The sequence below is a fragment of the Dreissena polymorpha genome, chromosome 4 (genome assembly GCF_020536995.1).
Source record: "Dreissena polymorpha isolate Duluth1 chromosome 4, UMN_Dpol_1.0, whole genome shotgun sequence".
NCBI lineage: Eukaryota > Metazoa > Mollusca > Bivalvia > Myida > Dreissenidae > Dreissena > Dreissena polymorpha.
The window spans coordinates 13440231-13456531 of NC_068358.1; the positions used below are offsets into that span (position 1 = coordinate 13440231).

The window sequence follows — 16301 nt, forward strand, 5'->3', positions numbered from 1 at the left end:
TGTCTTGGACGAGTTCGAAAATGATGCCGGTTGGTTTAAAAACATGGCCACCAGGGGGCGGGGCATTTTTCCTTATATGGCTTTATAGAGTAAAACCTTGTTAACACTCTAGAGGCGACATTTATTGTCCAATCTTGATGAAATGTAGTCAGAAGATTTGTCTTAATGATATCTTGGATAAGTGCGAAAATGGTTACGTTTGCTTGAAAAACATGGCCGCCAAGGGGCGGGGCATTATTCCTTATATGGCTATATAAGGCTATAGTAAAATGTTGTTAACACTCTAGAGGGCACATTTATAGTCCGATCTTCATGAAACTCGGTTAGAAGATTCATCCCAATAATATCTTGGAGGAGTTCAAAAATGATGCCGGTTGGTTGAAAAACATGGCAACCACAGGGGCAGGGTTATTTTCCTGATATGGCTATAGTAAAACCTTGTTAACACTCTAGAGGTCACATTTATTTTCCAATCATCATGAAACTTGGTCAGAAGATTTGTTCTAATAATATCTTGGATTAGTTCGAAAATGGTTTTGGTTGCTTTAAAAACATGGCCACCAGGGGCGGGGCATTTTCCTTATATGGCTATATATGGCTATAGTAAATCCTTGTTAACACTCTAAAGACCACATTTATTGTCCAATCTTCAGGAAACTTAGTCAGAAGATTGGTCTCAATGATATCTTAGATGAGTTCAAAAATAATTATGTTTGCTTGAAAAAAATGGCTTCCAAGGGGCGGGGCTTTTTTCCTGATATGGCTATAGTAAAATCTTGTTAACACTCTAGAGGCCACATTTACTGTCCGATCTTCATGAAACTTGGTCAGAAGATTCATCCCAATAATATCTTGAAAGAGTTAAAAAATGATGCCGGTTGGTTGAAAAACATGGCTGCCAGGGGGTGGGGCATTTTCCTTATATGGCTATTGTAAAACATGTTAACACTCTAGAGGCCACATTTATTTTCCGATCTTCATGAAACTTGGTCAGAAGATTTGTCCCAATAATCTCTTGTTATCTCAGGTGAGCGACCTTTGGCCTTTCATTCCCTCTTGTTAGAGATATGCCCCTTTTTATACTCCCGATTTTAAAAACGGGACGTATTATAGGGGCGGCGTCTACTGCAGTTTCCGCTCTCGGATTCAAATAGTTTTCATCTGATCTTCACCAAATTTGGTCAGAAGTTATGTCTAGATGATATGTAGGTCAAGTTCAAATATGGGTTATGCTGGGTCAAAAACTAGGTCACGAGGTTACTTAGTGCATTTCAAGCATTTAGCATGGTGCCCGCTCTCTAATTGAAGTAGTTTTCATCTGATTTTCATCTAATTTGGTCTGAAGTTGTGTTAAGATAATATGTAGGTCAAGTTTGAATATGGGTCATGCCGGGTCAAAAAGGAGGTCACAAGGTCACATAGTATATTTCAAGCATTTAGCATGGTGTCCGCTCTCTAATTGAAGTAGTTTTCATCTGATCTTCACCAAATTTAGTCAGATGTTACATCTAATTGATATCTAGGTCAAGTTCAAATATGGGTCATGCCGGGTCAATAACTAGGTGTCGAGGTTACATATTGCATTTCAAGCATTGAGCATGGTGTCCAAAACCTTCGATCGGGCGTATCTTTAACAGTTTGGCACTCTTGTTATACTTTGAAAATTGAATTGAAAATTTGATTAAGTTTTTTGTTTAGGTCCACTTAATTCCTCAAGTATCAAAGCTATTGCTTTCATACTTGCAACACTTACCACTTACTTACTATCATTAGGTGACTGTGCAGGCAAACTTATGTAACTCTGACTGGCATTTTGACAGAATTATGGCCCCTTTTTACTTAGAAAATTGAAAATTTGGTTAAGTTTTGTGTTTTGGTCCATTTTACTCCTAAAGTATCATAGCTATTGCTTTCAGACTTGGAACACTCGCTACTATCATAAGGGGACTGTACAGGACAAGTTGCATTACTCTGGTTGGCAGTTTGACGGAATTATGGCCCTTTTTTGATTTAGTAACTTTGAATATTTTGTTAAATTTTGTGTTTAGATGCACTTTACTTCTAAAGTATCAAGGCTATTGCTTTCAAACTCCAAAAACTTCAAATACTTTCTTACTATCATGAGGGTACTGTAACTGGCAATTTGAATTTGACCTTGACCTTTGCATGACCTTGAATCTCAAGGTCAAATAAATAAATTTGGCTTCCATTGCCATAACTTCTTTATTTAGGATCAGATTTGATTCATACTTTGACAAAACAACACTTACCTGACATACCACAATGCACTCCACCCAAACCATCCCCCCACGCCTCACCCCAAACCTCCCCCACGCAAAAAAAAAATAAATTAACTTTTCTTCTTTTTTAAATATCATCTAATAAATGACCAAACCCCCACATTATTCCCCCTCTCCCGCCCCTACCCCCACATTTATTTTATTTTTGTAAGACCGTCCAACCATCCCACCCAAGCAATTGCTATCAAACGTGAAATATAATCTTATTAGTTTGTTTTATGTCTTTACAAATGTTCAATAGATTGTGGAAAATATACCTGAACTCAGAATCGTCTATAATGTACCACTTCTTAAAAACATAAGCGATCAATATGTTTCAATTATGGTCCTCTTCCAGTTAGGATATGACTATATTACCTTGACCTTATTGAATAAGAACATTTTCCCCAGGATGGCTTACATAATACTGTCAAGCACTGGAAAAGTCGAGCGCGCTGTCTTCTGACAGCTCTTGTTTAATTGTTATATCTTGTTACATAGTACTTCTTGAGACTTCAGGGACATTTGTCAATACTGTGACAAGTTTTACTTAAAATGTGTTACAAAAAACTAAGCCTTTTCACAAAGAGATAAATGATTGTCTTATAGCTTTTTGCCTATCATCATGTGTATGAAATGTATGTTTGCAAAACCATGGTGGTTATTGTTATTATTATGTAGTGCAATACAAGTATATTTTCATGGTGTAAAATGCAAAATTGAGTTGTATGATTATAATTGCATGATGCATATATGAATAAATTGTTTGCAATTGTGAATATATATCTTGTTCCATGGAGCTGACTGCATTCTTTCTAAATGTTATTTGTACACGTACATACAACAATGGTACATATGGTACAAATAGAGAATCTCATCCAAATGATTTGTCATTATCACCCACCTCCTCTGAAAAGCGGGGGGATATAGAATTGACGTTGGCAGTCTGTCGGTCTCTCCGTCCATCCATCTGTCACACAATTTTTAGGGGTTGTATCTCAGAAACTATATATGATATTAACATGAAACTTCATCATTATCCCCCACCAAAGGCGGAGGGATGTATAATTGGCGTTGTCCGTTAGTCAGTCCGTCTGTCTGTCACACATTTTGTAAGGGCTATATCTCAGAAACTATTTAAGATATCAACATGAAGCTTCATGGGTGTGTAGATATCATGGATGAAAACTGCACTACTCAATAATAATAACCCTCTCTTTCTTAAATAAGAGTAATTGCCCTTTGGATTTTGTATGATGTTACTTTGCAGGCTATCTCAGATACCATACGCGATTTCAACATTAAACTTCATGGGTGTATTGATATCAATTAGTAGAAGCTGCATGCTAAATGTGTGTATAGACATCAATGAGGAGAAATGCATTGAACAAGAACCATAACCCTACGTTTTCTTAAATAAGAGTGATTGCCCTTTGTTTTTGTTTTTATGAAGTAACTTTTCAGGGCTATATTTCAGATAAGCTACACAATATCAACATGAAGCATCATGGGTGTGTAGATATCATGGATGAAAACTGCACTACTCAATAATAATAACCCTCTCTTTCTTAAATAAGAGTAATTGCCCTTTGGATTTTGTATGATGTTACTTTGCAGGCTATCTCAGATACCATACGCGATTTCAACATTAAACTTCATGGGTGTATTGATATCAATGAGTAGAAGCTGCATGCTAAATGTGTGTATAGACATCAATGAGGAGAAATGCATTGAACAAGAACCATAACCCTACGTTTTCTTAAATAAGAGTGATTGCCCTTTGTTTTTGTTTTTATGAAGTAACTTTTCAGGGCTATATTTCAGATAGGCTACACAATATCAACATGAAGCATCATGAGTGTGTAATCAATGAGGAGAATTGTAATTCATACAAACAATTACTTTAAAGTTGATTTTACCGTTGATCAAGGGATTTGCATCCATCCACAAACAAAATGTATTTTGCGGGGAAATTAATTCAATGAATTTGCTGGTTTTAAATAAGTTAATGTCTTAATATTCTAGCTTTCAGCTCACCTAAGCAAACAATTATCATGGTTAGCTGAATGAATTTTGTTCATCGACATCAATTGGCTTGCGAACACTTAAGAGACCGCCTTTTGTGCCCAATCTTCATGAAACTTGGTCAGTATATTTGCCCTAATGATATATCGGCTGAGTTGGTAAAAAAACACTGATCACTAAGACAAATGATAGGCAAAGATTCTGCACACTCTAAAGGCACCATTTATTGCCTAATCTTCGAGAAACTGGTAAGAACATTAGTCCAAAAGATACATTTGGACAAACTTGAAACTGTTTTCATCTGCCGTAGCACGTTGTAAAGTTAGTGTGTGACAAAGTCATCAACATTTACGTTCGGCATAAAAGATAACACTGGCTGGCATTTGTAATGTTTAAATTTATAAAACTAATAGCTTCAAACTGTTTCAATTGCTTTTTGTGGAAAAAGTTTATAACGATTGTGCTCAAAATACATTTTGTAAGTTTGTTATATTTACTCTCAACAATTAGAGTTCAGTTTTAAATTATTGACTTATTATTATAACATGCAGCCAGGTTAACATTCTTTGCAAGGCTACATGAATACATGTATGACTGAAAGCTATCCTCATGCAAATTGTATAAGTAAGGATCGTGTTACGTTTATATCTCATTCAAGTTGTCTTACAAGCTTCGCAAAGTTACGTGTTGTGGTACTTTTTTTATATTTCTCCTTTTTCTATTTAAACTAGGTTTTCAACGAAGTGTTTCTATGTGCACGAAATCTGCAATAAATATTGTCTGTCAATTGAGGAGTTAAGCGTGACAAGGTCACAATCGAGTTTCAATATTCGCATCATGAATTAATGATTTGTTCTGTGTTTGAACTACATATATCAGAATCCTAGCAGCTTAAATAATAAGTAATTGAAGTTATTATGATACACGCATTGTAGTGTTTACATTTTTAGTTGTTCGCGTAGCAAACAGCTAATGTTACTCAAAATTTCAAGTCGGTTCGGCTTATCTATGGAAAGCCTACTTCCTGCCACACATGCCGTATCCGCGCGAGAAAGAGTTGTATAATTTATGCAAAAGGTTTGAGTTCTCCAACTATATTAATTCACAAATGGAAACATTATATGAATATCGTGTTAAATGTAATAGTTTCGAACGGAGCTTATATAGAAAAGAATCAATAAACAATGATTGTATTATACGTGTCGCGGAAGAGATTGTTTATGAATGGTTAAGATTGATTATGAATGATTAAAATAGTTCACTTTCTGCTGCGTGTTCATGGCGTAGTATTTTTGCTCAGCTCATTCATAACCTTAGGCTATTAATAGATGCGGCTGCCGATAAACAATAAGAGTCCAATTAAACGGGTGAAAACAACGCAATATTATAAGGTTACGCTTGTTAATCTGAGGCTATTAATAGATTCGGGAAAATAACGCAATATTATAAGGTTACGCTTGTTTATATTCTCAATTTATAAAACGTTGAACATGAGTTCAACAATAACTTCAGGGATACGATAGACAACAACAAAAATGCTTCATAAGCATTTAACTTATACGAATGTAACAAACGATCAAATATAACACGAATGATCTGTTTCGTAACCTTGTTCATGCTGCTACAGCGGGGATTTCTGGGAAACGTTCTTTTGTTCTCAACAGATAGCGGCGATCTTTTGTATTTACAGGTGCTAACAACGCAATAGTAGAAGGTTAAGCTTGTTTATATTCACAGTTCTCAATTTATAAAACGTTGAACATGAGTTCACCAATTACTACAGGTATACTATAGACAACATCAAAAATGCTTTATAATCGCTAAAACCGAAAACGACTAAATAACAAGAAATATCTTTTTAGAATGTAGTCGGCGTAACCGCTGACTTTGAAATAAAGTTTGCAATTTTCTTTTCAATAAATAAATAAAATGAAAACAAAAGTTTAACTATTGTGTTTTTTTATACTTGTCAGTTGCATATTCACCGCATGAAATGTGTGGTGTCAGTGTCAAGCCACACATTAGTGTTAGTAGATAAAAAATATACTACCGAAGTGCACACCATATGTGTCTTCACATGCCTTATTATAAGTATATTTCTTCACTATCGAAATATAGCGTATGTTAATATTTTATTTAAACGCAGTTTTCTTTCGACATATTTAAATCACACTTTCATAACCGCGTCATGCGAAAATGGGTCTTATGCGTTTCGGCCAGCGTTTCTTAAACCCAACATGTGCATTTGCTCAGTCAGGGCGCATATGGAATAAGACCCACTTTCGCATGACGAGGGTCATTAAATATCTCATTACGAATTGTTAATGGCACATTTTAGCACAATGCTTGTCGATACAAAATTGAATTCAAAATAACAAACATGTAAATAAGGACAGCCTTTCCATGATTTCAGGAACGATTTCCAGACGTGCTGACCGAGAACGGCAAACATTGTGGTTGGATAATTAAACGATTTTCCTCTTATCGTGACACTATACTATTTTGGTAATGATTGTTTTCTCATTTTGAAAGCATAACTGAAATTCTGCGAGATAGATTTTAACATTTTAACGCGTAATGTAACTGGGCTACAATTTGTGTCGTTTGAACATTCAGAGAGTAGTCCGGGATTCCTTACACTTAACAGTGCTACATCCTTTGCGCTGAGCACAGACACAGTGATGTAGCCAAAGTTCAGAGGTTTTATCTCGAATCAGCCTATGAAATATTCGAAAATATTCATGCGTGACTGCTGGCGTTATGTTAAAGTCATTAAGATGAAAAGCTGAGTAAAACAGCTACGCCGAAAAAGCGCATTAGTGCTCTATACCTATGTTTATGTAAGAGTTGTTGACACCGTGTGAACTGCTTGGGTTTCAATTAATGCATAAACAACACAGTACGGGTCAAGAGGGCTGTCTTGATGACTACCTAATTCGTGAGTAAAATGTATTACTCTTAGATTTATTTATTTTTTATTTTCATCAATGATCTTCTTGTATATTTTTGAATTTGTATGATGTCAAAAATAAAAAAAAACTGTAAAGTGAAATTATATTCTTAGCGAGATAGGTATTCGATATTCAAACAATATTCATTTAATATGATGGTGATTGCAAATTGTCTTTATATTCAGTTCTCACTACCATTTTCATCATACTTTCTATGCTTTCAGAAAGTCCAAAAAGGCCATGTTTTTATTTTGTCGAAGTTATCTCTATGAAATAAATAGGATGATAAAATGTGCACACAAAGCCCGACCCGTGCGTTATGACACACTCTTCATAAATGTGAATGGCGTGTGTTCATTTTAAACTTGCGATTAATTTTGAAAAATGAATTGCGTCTTAAATTATGCAATACCAAATAACTTCAGTGCCTTCAGCGCTTTGATTAAGACAGCCATCAGTAATGATTTAACATAATTAACTGCACCAAATAAATATAATCATTGGTTTATTGGAAACTTCCTTGTGGTAAAATGTAACTGATCATTTGTGATAATAACTAAAGCTTTGAGTTGTCAGTTATCTCTTGTTTGTCTACTTAGTAGACTTCAACACTGGGGCTGAATTTCGAATTATTGTTTCAAAGACCAGCTATTTATTAAGTTTGTTTTCTTGTCGGGTTTGTTTACTCCCGGTTCTTTCATTCTGTTTGTAATGTTTGACAAGGTGTGCAACATGTATCAAGCTGTTTAATATTAAGGCGTGTGTACTGAACCGACCAAACAAAGTTTAATACTAAGGCTGATTTATGCTGGGTCGTATCGTATTGTTTTCCTAGCGTGGCTATGACTATGCGAAATCTGTACACACATCGTTCGTAATACAGTCTGACATCGTCTTGCTCAAGAAACAAACATAACTGAATTTAATGCATATTAGATAAGTGTCATTATTTATAAATAAATTGGTTCATTATTTGTAAATAAATTGGTTAATCTTTTATAATTATTTTTATTATTATTTACTGTTAGTTTGGATTCACGAACGTCGATATATATATAGGATCTGGCACGAGTTGTCATATCATACCATACTTTATTAAACGAGTTCAGGAATTTCAGTCATTTCAGCAAAATAACAACATGCGATTGGTCAATAAACGTAAACTAAGCCAATGAAAACGCTTAAAAATGTTGTATTACACATGTGTAAAAACAAATGTTATGTTTATATTACATGGGAAACAGGGTATGGCATGTGTTAAATATATAGACGTCCTCAATCCAATTTGATATAAAACACAACAACAAAACATGTCTAAGAAATGAAGCACCCACTCGGTGACATAAACAAATATAAATGAGTACCATTCATTAACCTTACATTATAAAGATTCAATCTGTTTATGTATATAAGTAAAATAATGACCTCAGCTTTTCGAATGGGAAACAGGAAACAATTGTTTTCGTATAAATGGCTTCGTTAATTACCATATATTCTATGACATCAGCTATACTGTACAATAGGTCCATGACATAATCCAAAAGGTATTATTTTTCCATAGCTAAACTTTAACATACCAATTTAAAAGTTTTAAAATATCAACGCCTTTTGTGTCATTCGAGCTGTCTGATTATAAACCAAGTCTTTGTCATTGTAAACAATACGTACGCAAATGTTTAGCAATGTGTGTAAATAACCCAAAGTATTTTATAATAACCGAGACAAAATCGTGATTTATTACATCAACGTAATTCTGTTCAAGCTCATGTCGACAAGAAAGACAGCAGTCACATTTAACTTACAGAACGGCATTAAACAATACTATATACTGAAACATAGCGAAAACTTAATTTACATTTAATTCCGGTAATTGCAAAACCTTGACCTGCAAGTCATGAAAAATAGAAAGTACAAAATAAGGACGAACACATGTTTATACTTAAATGCATGTTAAGGACATAATTATCCTATGTTGAACAAAATACTTAAGTGCAGTTTTGATATGTTTACGAACCCCCCCCCCCCCCCACCCCCCACCCAACCTCTCACACATACATGTATATTTCATGTGTATTAAATGTATCGGCCATTAATAGTTTCAAATGTTTTATCGATGGCAACGACACACGAGAAATCAAATAGTTTATCAAGTTTTCTATTCTCATTCCAAGTCGATTAATTTTCATTGCATGTCTTAATTTGAAGTCACTTTAATCGTTTTAAAATTATATTTAACTGTAAGCCTGAACACATGTAATTGTTAATAACTCTAACTGCAATATACCATGCTGGACATATATAACGGCTGTATCATAATTTGGCGGAATACAAGCGTATGTTTTATGATTAATTACGATCTAAGTGTAATGTTATTCTAGCATCTATCTAGTGATTTGCATTGACCGTTCAAATGCGATGACCCCAGCCAGTTTCATTAATATAAAAAGAGTGTTTTATGGTTAATTTAGCGTGTATCGTATATTCTTTACTATGTAATACTATCTGACCTAGACAGGAATTACTCTCCTGATATTTTTTTAGAAGTCATAAGTATTACTCTTAAGATAAGAGAAATTTGTAAAACATTTTATTAGTACGTATAATTATGATGCTAAATCATGTTTAAATACAAAATTATTGGAGGAAAAACACACATCTTAATGTACGATGCAAGTTTAAAGTGTTAAGCATGACACTAATGTACCTGAAATAAAAATCTTGAGCGTAGACAATATTTGCATGCTCACCATCGCAGTCAGAATTCAATTATAAGCCGCATTTTTTCCGTTCCTTGCCCCCACCCGCACCCCCTATGTTATTACATTAGATAGCTTGCATTTTTACGAATGCGTCCTTTTTTTAATAATATGTGGGACTTCTTGCCTTTCGAGACATTTAATAGTATTTATTTATGCAAAACGTCACTTGAAGAATATAAGTGGATTTCATATGTTAAGCGCTAACAATTTATCATGAGCAAAATATACATTAATTTCAGATCACGTGAACATCAAATGTACATAAAATTATATGCAATATAAACAAACAAGGATGGTCACCTAGAATCATTGGTTATTCCAGCAAAACTGCACATACAATTGCATATAAGTTGACATTTTTCTGAAGTCAAGTGTTACACAAATAAAACGATATGTAAATGGGTTGACGGTACATGAGTGTTTTTTGTGTAAATGTTAAATACAATACATATAAATCATTTCACTTTGCAACCTTTACCGAAAGTCTTTGCACACAATTCATATACAAATGTGCTCTAGACAAACATCCATCATTCATCCTTATTATTAACGCATATATGACCGTATGTATACATGTTTAACTTGATTTTTACCGTTACATAGACCGCAGGAAGTGCTTTTACAGTGATACTGTTCACTGAGTATGTTTTCTTAAAATAGCACAACAACACCGGCATCATTATATATGTTCCTGACACAAATACATATATTACTATAAACGATGGTTGACTTTGTAATAACATATATTTTTAAATAATAATTAACTTCATGATTTGACATTGAAATAGCTGTACAGTACTACTACTAAACCACACTTAGTCACATGCATTTCTTATTATCTTATTGCAGCACATATGTCTGGCTATTCAGTTGACGAATCACTAAAAGAACAGCCATTGGCCACTGAACTTCCAACGTACACATGTTTTGCGTTCTTTATTTCAAAAAATTGTCTACGGTCCTCCGCTTTGTTGCAGATTCTAGTATTTATTACGCGCTGAGGAATTGTACTTGCGGGTGAAGGTTTTCCTAAGTGCATAGCAGACATAAGATGTAACGACGCGTTCCTTATCTTAACAGCATGGTCCACATTATGGGATGAATTTCGTTTCTCTGTTCCTTTCTCTCGTCTTTTGCTTAAAGTCGGAAAGTTCACATATACATTGTTTGAAGACTGTCCAAAATCATCATCTGAAAACTCGCTACTGGCGTAGCAGTCATTGCTTCCAGTGGAATGTGAACTTATTGAAGAAATACTGGATTCCGAAATTATTGACATGGGTCTTATGTCTGGAATGTCTGAATCTAGTTTTCCAGCTTGAATTTGGTTTTCTTGGTTTGCTGACATCGCCAATCGCTCAGTCGTCGTCGTTATTTCGTTCAAACAAGTCTGTGTTGAGACAGATGTGTCAGATGTTTGGTTTGAACTATGAGTCAGATTACATGGCCCTGTCGTGAAACGCTTGACACATGAAACAGGGTGAAATCCTGATGAGCATAATTTACGACATTGGCAGACTAGTAGATCTGGGGAATAATTATACAGTTTGGAAATGTCATCATATATAGCTTCGTAATCCTTCTTTACCTTACCAGGACTTTTTTCAATTAGGTTTGAGAAAACAACCTTAAAGACACAATGCACTTCATGTTGACTCTCTGAGCATTTGCATTCCTCAAAGACATTATTCCAAAGTGTTTCTTGAGCCCCAACCTTGAGACCGGTATCGATAACCTTGATATAAAGTTCGTCCGATAAAATTTCTGCACTTTTCAATTCGTCCGCCACTGCTCTAACGCACGTGACCAACACAATCCGACAGCGCAGACATCTATATCTGCTTTTATTGCGTTCTTCATCACGGAATTCTTCATAGGTATTTTGTATCATCTTTTGAACATCTTCGTCCAAATTACTGCTTACCCATCTTGTCATTGTCACGAAATCTTTCTTCACAAGAACAATTAATAGCTTCCTTAAATTGTTGTTTTTTCTTTGACATCTGCTTTGAATAAAGGAAATCTCCTCATCGCTTAGTCCGTCAGGTAGTGGTATACGCTTGTGTGGTTTGGTTCTGTCCACTATGTCAGGCAAGTTCCACTGTATTGCTTTCGACAAGCATTCTCTTCTAAATGCTTCGTGCTTTTCAATTTGAGCTTCAAATAAAAAAACAAAAATTAATTTTAGTTTATTTTCGTGTTGTATGACTATATTGACAAAGTGTATGATTGATACGCTTTAACAATTTAATTACTAGAATAATAATAAAATAAATTTCACTTCCATATATGTGTCTACAGTATATTTTTCTGACGTTTAATGTATTAAATAAACAATAGAACATTTTCCTTTAATCAAAACCACTTAATTGTTGAACTAAGTTTAAACATAACAACTGAAAATACGGATTTAAAGTAAATCTCTTTCTTTGAAATATTAAATAAACAATGCATGTACTAATTTATATTGTCCGTAATGAACTATTTTTTTAGTGATATAACGATGCATTTTTTCCTATATTTATGTCCATCATTTTTACATACTACAACTGTATAGGCAGTTCGTCAGTTGCCTTAAATTAACAACTCGCTAGTTTCATAAGCCCTATATTTTATACATAGTCTAATATTATAGTAAAATAAAAACACCGCACCTTTCAGCAATGGATCCGATACGCTAGTCCTTGGTTGCCTAATATATTTTTCCGAAGGTTTTACACTGAACGAATTCGCTTTCGTTACAGTAAGTCTTGTCTTTTTCACCTCTGTGTTTTCCATTTGGCTGCTAGAGCTGTTTTGTTAAATCTGTTTACATCTAATGTCACTTATTTCTTTTTTTCCCTCAGACGTTGCCTTTTTCCATAATAATTAAGTGCAATTAAACTTAAAAATTGCATAAAATTATTAACAATCAGATGCACACTTGTATTCCGCTTTGATTCGGCATACCGTTACGGTACATAAATCGAGTTGTTTTTCTCCGTAACGTTTAGCGCGGTTTAATAAATTAAATACAAAATATCACGTCATGGGTGTCATCTATTTGGGATTCCTCATAAATTATTCTTAAATATTATTTCTTTCCAATACTTTGCGCGGTATTTACTTTACTATCTCCAGTTCTGTTATAGTTTGACTTCAAGGTTATTAAAACACTGTTTTTTAAATGATTTTAAATAAACAAGTCTTGTCAACGCCCCAGAAGTTTGTATTAAACTCAGATATTGCCATGCAATTGATAATTATTGTCTTATAATCCAATATGTTTGACCTTACTCTATCACCTCCGTCAGTACTAATCGGTTTAATTATAGCACAAAATACTGACAGATCTTGCTTAAACATTAACGATGCGTGTTTAAAAATAGTGACTTAAACTTTTTACGTTTGACGTGATGAACGGTTTTGTTTGTTTTTGTTTCGATACTGTTTATAAGAGTACAGTTTATAATTAACTATTATATATAAATATACTGTTTTATCTGAACAACTATTCATGCTAAGTTTAAGTTTTCACATTATTTAAACACTGTATTGATTGCAACATGGAGTCGGGTAAACTTGTAGCGATTACTATTTGGAAATAACTTGGCGTATAATGATATCATGTCCATTTCTTCTAAAAAATCTTGGTTATTTAAAGCTCTCTTTAACATTGTTAACATTCCAATATGATGAAGTCATTCGCCATGTCTGAACTCCTTTGCATTCTTTCTCATTATCTTTGCAGTGACAAACATGTGGCCACGAGTGTTCATTATTTGTTTAAGGAATAAAAACTACCAAAGATTTTCGACAAATGCTTGTGCTGAAGGAAAGGGAGAACGTTGTTTTTGAAGAGCCACGTCCGTTATAGATAAAATAAAATGTAACCTTCCGTGTGTACGTGCCTTAGTATGTCCGAGCAAAGTAAATATATTACAATCCAATGTACTGAAACTTGAAGTCATGGAATACTAAATAACAAGTATGGTACTATGCAAACTTAAAAAAAAATGTGTGAATGTCTACACGCTTTAAAACTGTTAAGATAATTTAAAACCTAAAATACATCTCTAGCATAAAGTAAGTCACTATAAAGCCGTTTAGCCCTTCCCCGCCGTAGGATTATTCTAGTCGTTGACATTGGGGATTTGAAATATTGTGATCATGAATGTTCCAGTGATGTACGTGCTTACGTTCGTTTGTCATTGTTTTGCTGTTTTTGTTTGTGTGCGTGTTGGTATGCGTGTGTGCGTGTGTGCTTGTGCGTCGGCGCAGGCGCGTGTGTGTGTTTGCGTGCGAATGTGCGCAAGTGCGAATGTGCGTGCTTGAATTCGAAAATGCGTGTATGCATGTATTTATGTTTGTGTTCTGGGGAAGGGGTACACATGTGTTAGGATTGTAAACATGTTTGATGAGATGCATCAAAGAAATTATTCCTTAGCACTTTTATATAGTAATTAACTCCAATAATACATTAAAGGGGCCTTTTCACAGATTTTGGCATTTTTTTAACTTATTCATTAAATGCTTTATATTGATAAATGTAAACATTGGATCGTAAAAGCTCCAGTAAAAAATCAAGAATAAAATTAAAAAACGGAAAAGAACATTGCCCGGAGCAGGTTTCGAACCAGTGACCCCTGGAGTCCTGCCAGAGTCCTGAAGTAAAAACGCTTTAACCTACTGAGCTATTCCGCCGGGTACACATGCTAAACATATTTTATACCTTATATAAGCAATCTTCGTAGTTTCACAAAATTTAACGACAAAAACAGAACTCTCCAAATTATTCAATCGTTTCGCGTTGCAACGCTTTATAATTTTTAGGTTTTAAAATCGTCAAAAGATGCATATAATGGCTATATTAGAGCATGGTAAATGTTCAGTATTACTGTTTCCTCACAAATATCATAACCAAAACGAAAATTTGCGAATCTGAAACAACTTTTTTCAATTTTGTCAATTTACCAAAGCGTGAAAAGATCCCTTTAATATTTTACATTTTTATGATGATGACAAATAAAATGTTATTCTTGTATTGTATTGTGAGTACATAAAAAACTGTACAACTGATAGATGCATTTTTAATGAGGTGAATAAGTATTTGACATGCTTAACGACAAAGGAAAATAACTTATAACATAAAAACTAGAACTAAACAACGAACATGTTTTTATGTAAACATAATGTACCTGTTATTTTTTCCTGAAATACGTATAATACCAACACGTGTATAAAAGTATAAGACGTAAACATTTATAATTATGCAACCCTTTAAGATTAAAAATTACGTTCATTTATTCCTAAGCATGTCTGTAAATGGTCCACATCTACGTTGTTTTTCTCCGCCTTTTCGATTCAATGCCCGTCCATATTACGTTCCCAGTCAACACCTTCTTGACTGGTTAATTTTTTTTCTCCTACTTTTCGAATCAATGCCCGTCCATATTACGTTCCCAGTCAAAACCTTCTTGACTGGTTAAATTGTTTTTCTCCTACTTTTCGAATCAATACCCGTCCATAATACGTTCCCAGTCAACACCTTCTTGACTGGCGCATATGAAACGTGGGTTAAGATTGATTTTTAGTCTAAACTTGTCCATGCTATATATAGAACACTTAAATATTTGGTTTGTGAATGTAATGTTATTACTGTAAAAATAATGACGTTACCTCAAATATTATAAATGAATAAAAAGTTTCACTCTCACACAGACAACGTTAAAGTTTACCCAACAAACAAAATAACACAAACGACAATTATAAACAAGTACTACGCCATGGTTATAATTGCTGTTAACATGAATACTCAACAATTTGAAATGAAATAAAGTTACAAAGTAGTTTTTGTAGATTGATCTCTGTTATGCACAAGAACGTTGACGCCGTCCTAGATCGCAAGGAAGACTATCGGTCTTTGCTTATCATAGTCCTTGCAGTATTTTTTTTAAATACTATTACCGACACATCTATTCTTTACTTGATAAGAAGTAATTGTCCATAAGAGAATTGAGAGTAGCATCATTATAGTAGAAAAAGATTACATTTAATGTGCATGACATATAATTATCATGTTTTCGCATTAATACATGGGTTCACGGGCTCGATCCCCACTGTCGGGAGCGTTCTTTAGATCTCAACCAAATTCACCAAGTACTGGGTCTACCTAAGAAACGGTATTGATTCCGTTTCATTAAGACTTCAGCTTTGGATGCAATCGAGTGAAAATACAGAGGCTTAAAATCACAAACTAACCTATATGCTATGAAATTTCAAGCTGTTGTAGTTTGTACATGTATCTT

The 16301-nt window shown here is 34.2% G+C and overlaps 1 protein-coding gene across 1 annotated transcript; it reads right to left on the minus strand.

Annotated features, from left to right (window-relative positions):
• Positions 1–9327: 9327 nt before the first annotated feature.
• LOC127876343 (uncharacterized) lies at positions 9328–13041 on the minus strand. Its single transcript, XM_052421448.1, has 2 exons — positions 12669–13041; positions 9328–12171 (listed from the first exon to the last, which is right to left on the minus strand). The coding sequence occupies exons 1-2, from the start codon at positions 12790–12792 to the stop codon at positions 10877–10879; spliced, it is 1419 nt and encodes a 472-aa protein (XP_052277408.1). The 5' UTR covers positions 12793–13041; the 3' UTR covers positions 9328–10876.
• Between the last annotated feature and the right edge of the window lie 3260 nt (positions 13042–16301).

What these genes read in the sequence shown, in the direction of transcription:
- LOC127876343 (XM_052421448.1), bottom strand. Translation starts at nt 12,792, where the DNA reads ATGGAAAACACAGAGGTGAAAAAGACAAGACTTACTGTAACGAAAGCG. An exon ending in ATCGGATCCATTGCTGAAAG is followed by an intron (nt 12,172 to 12,668) that starts GTGCGGTGTTTT and finishes TTTTATTTGAAG; the next exon opens with CTCAAATTGAAAAGCACGAA.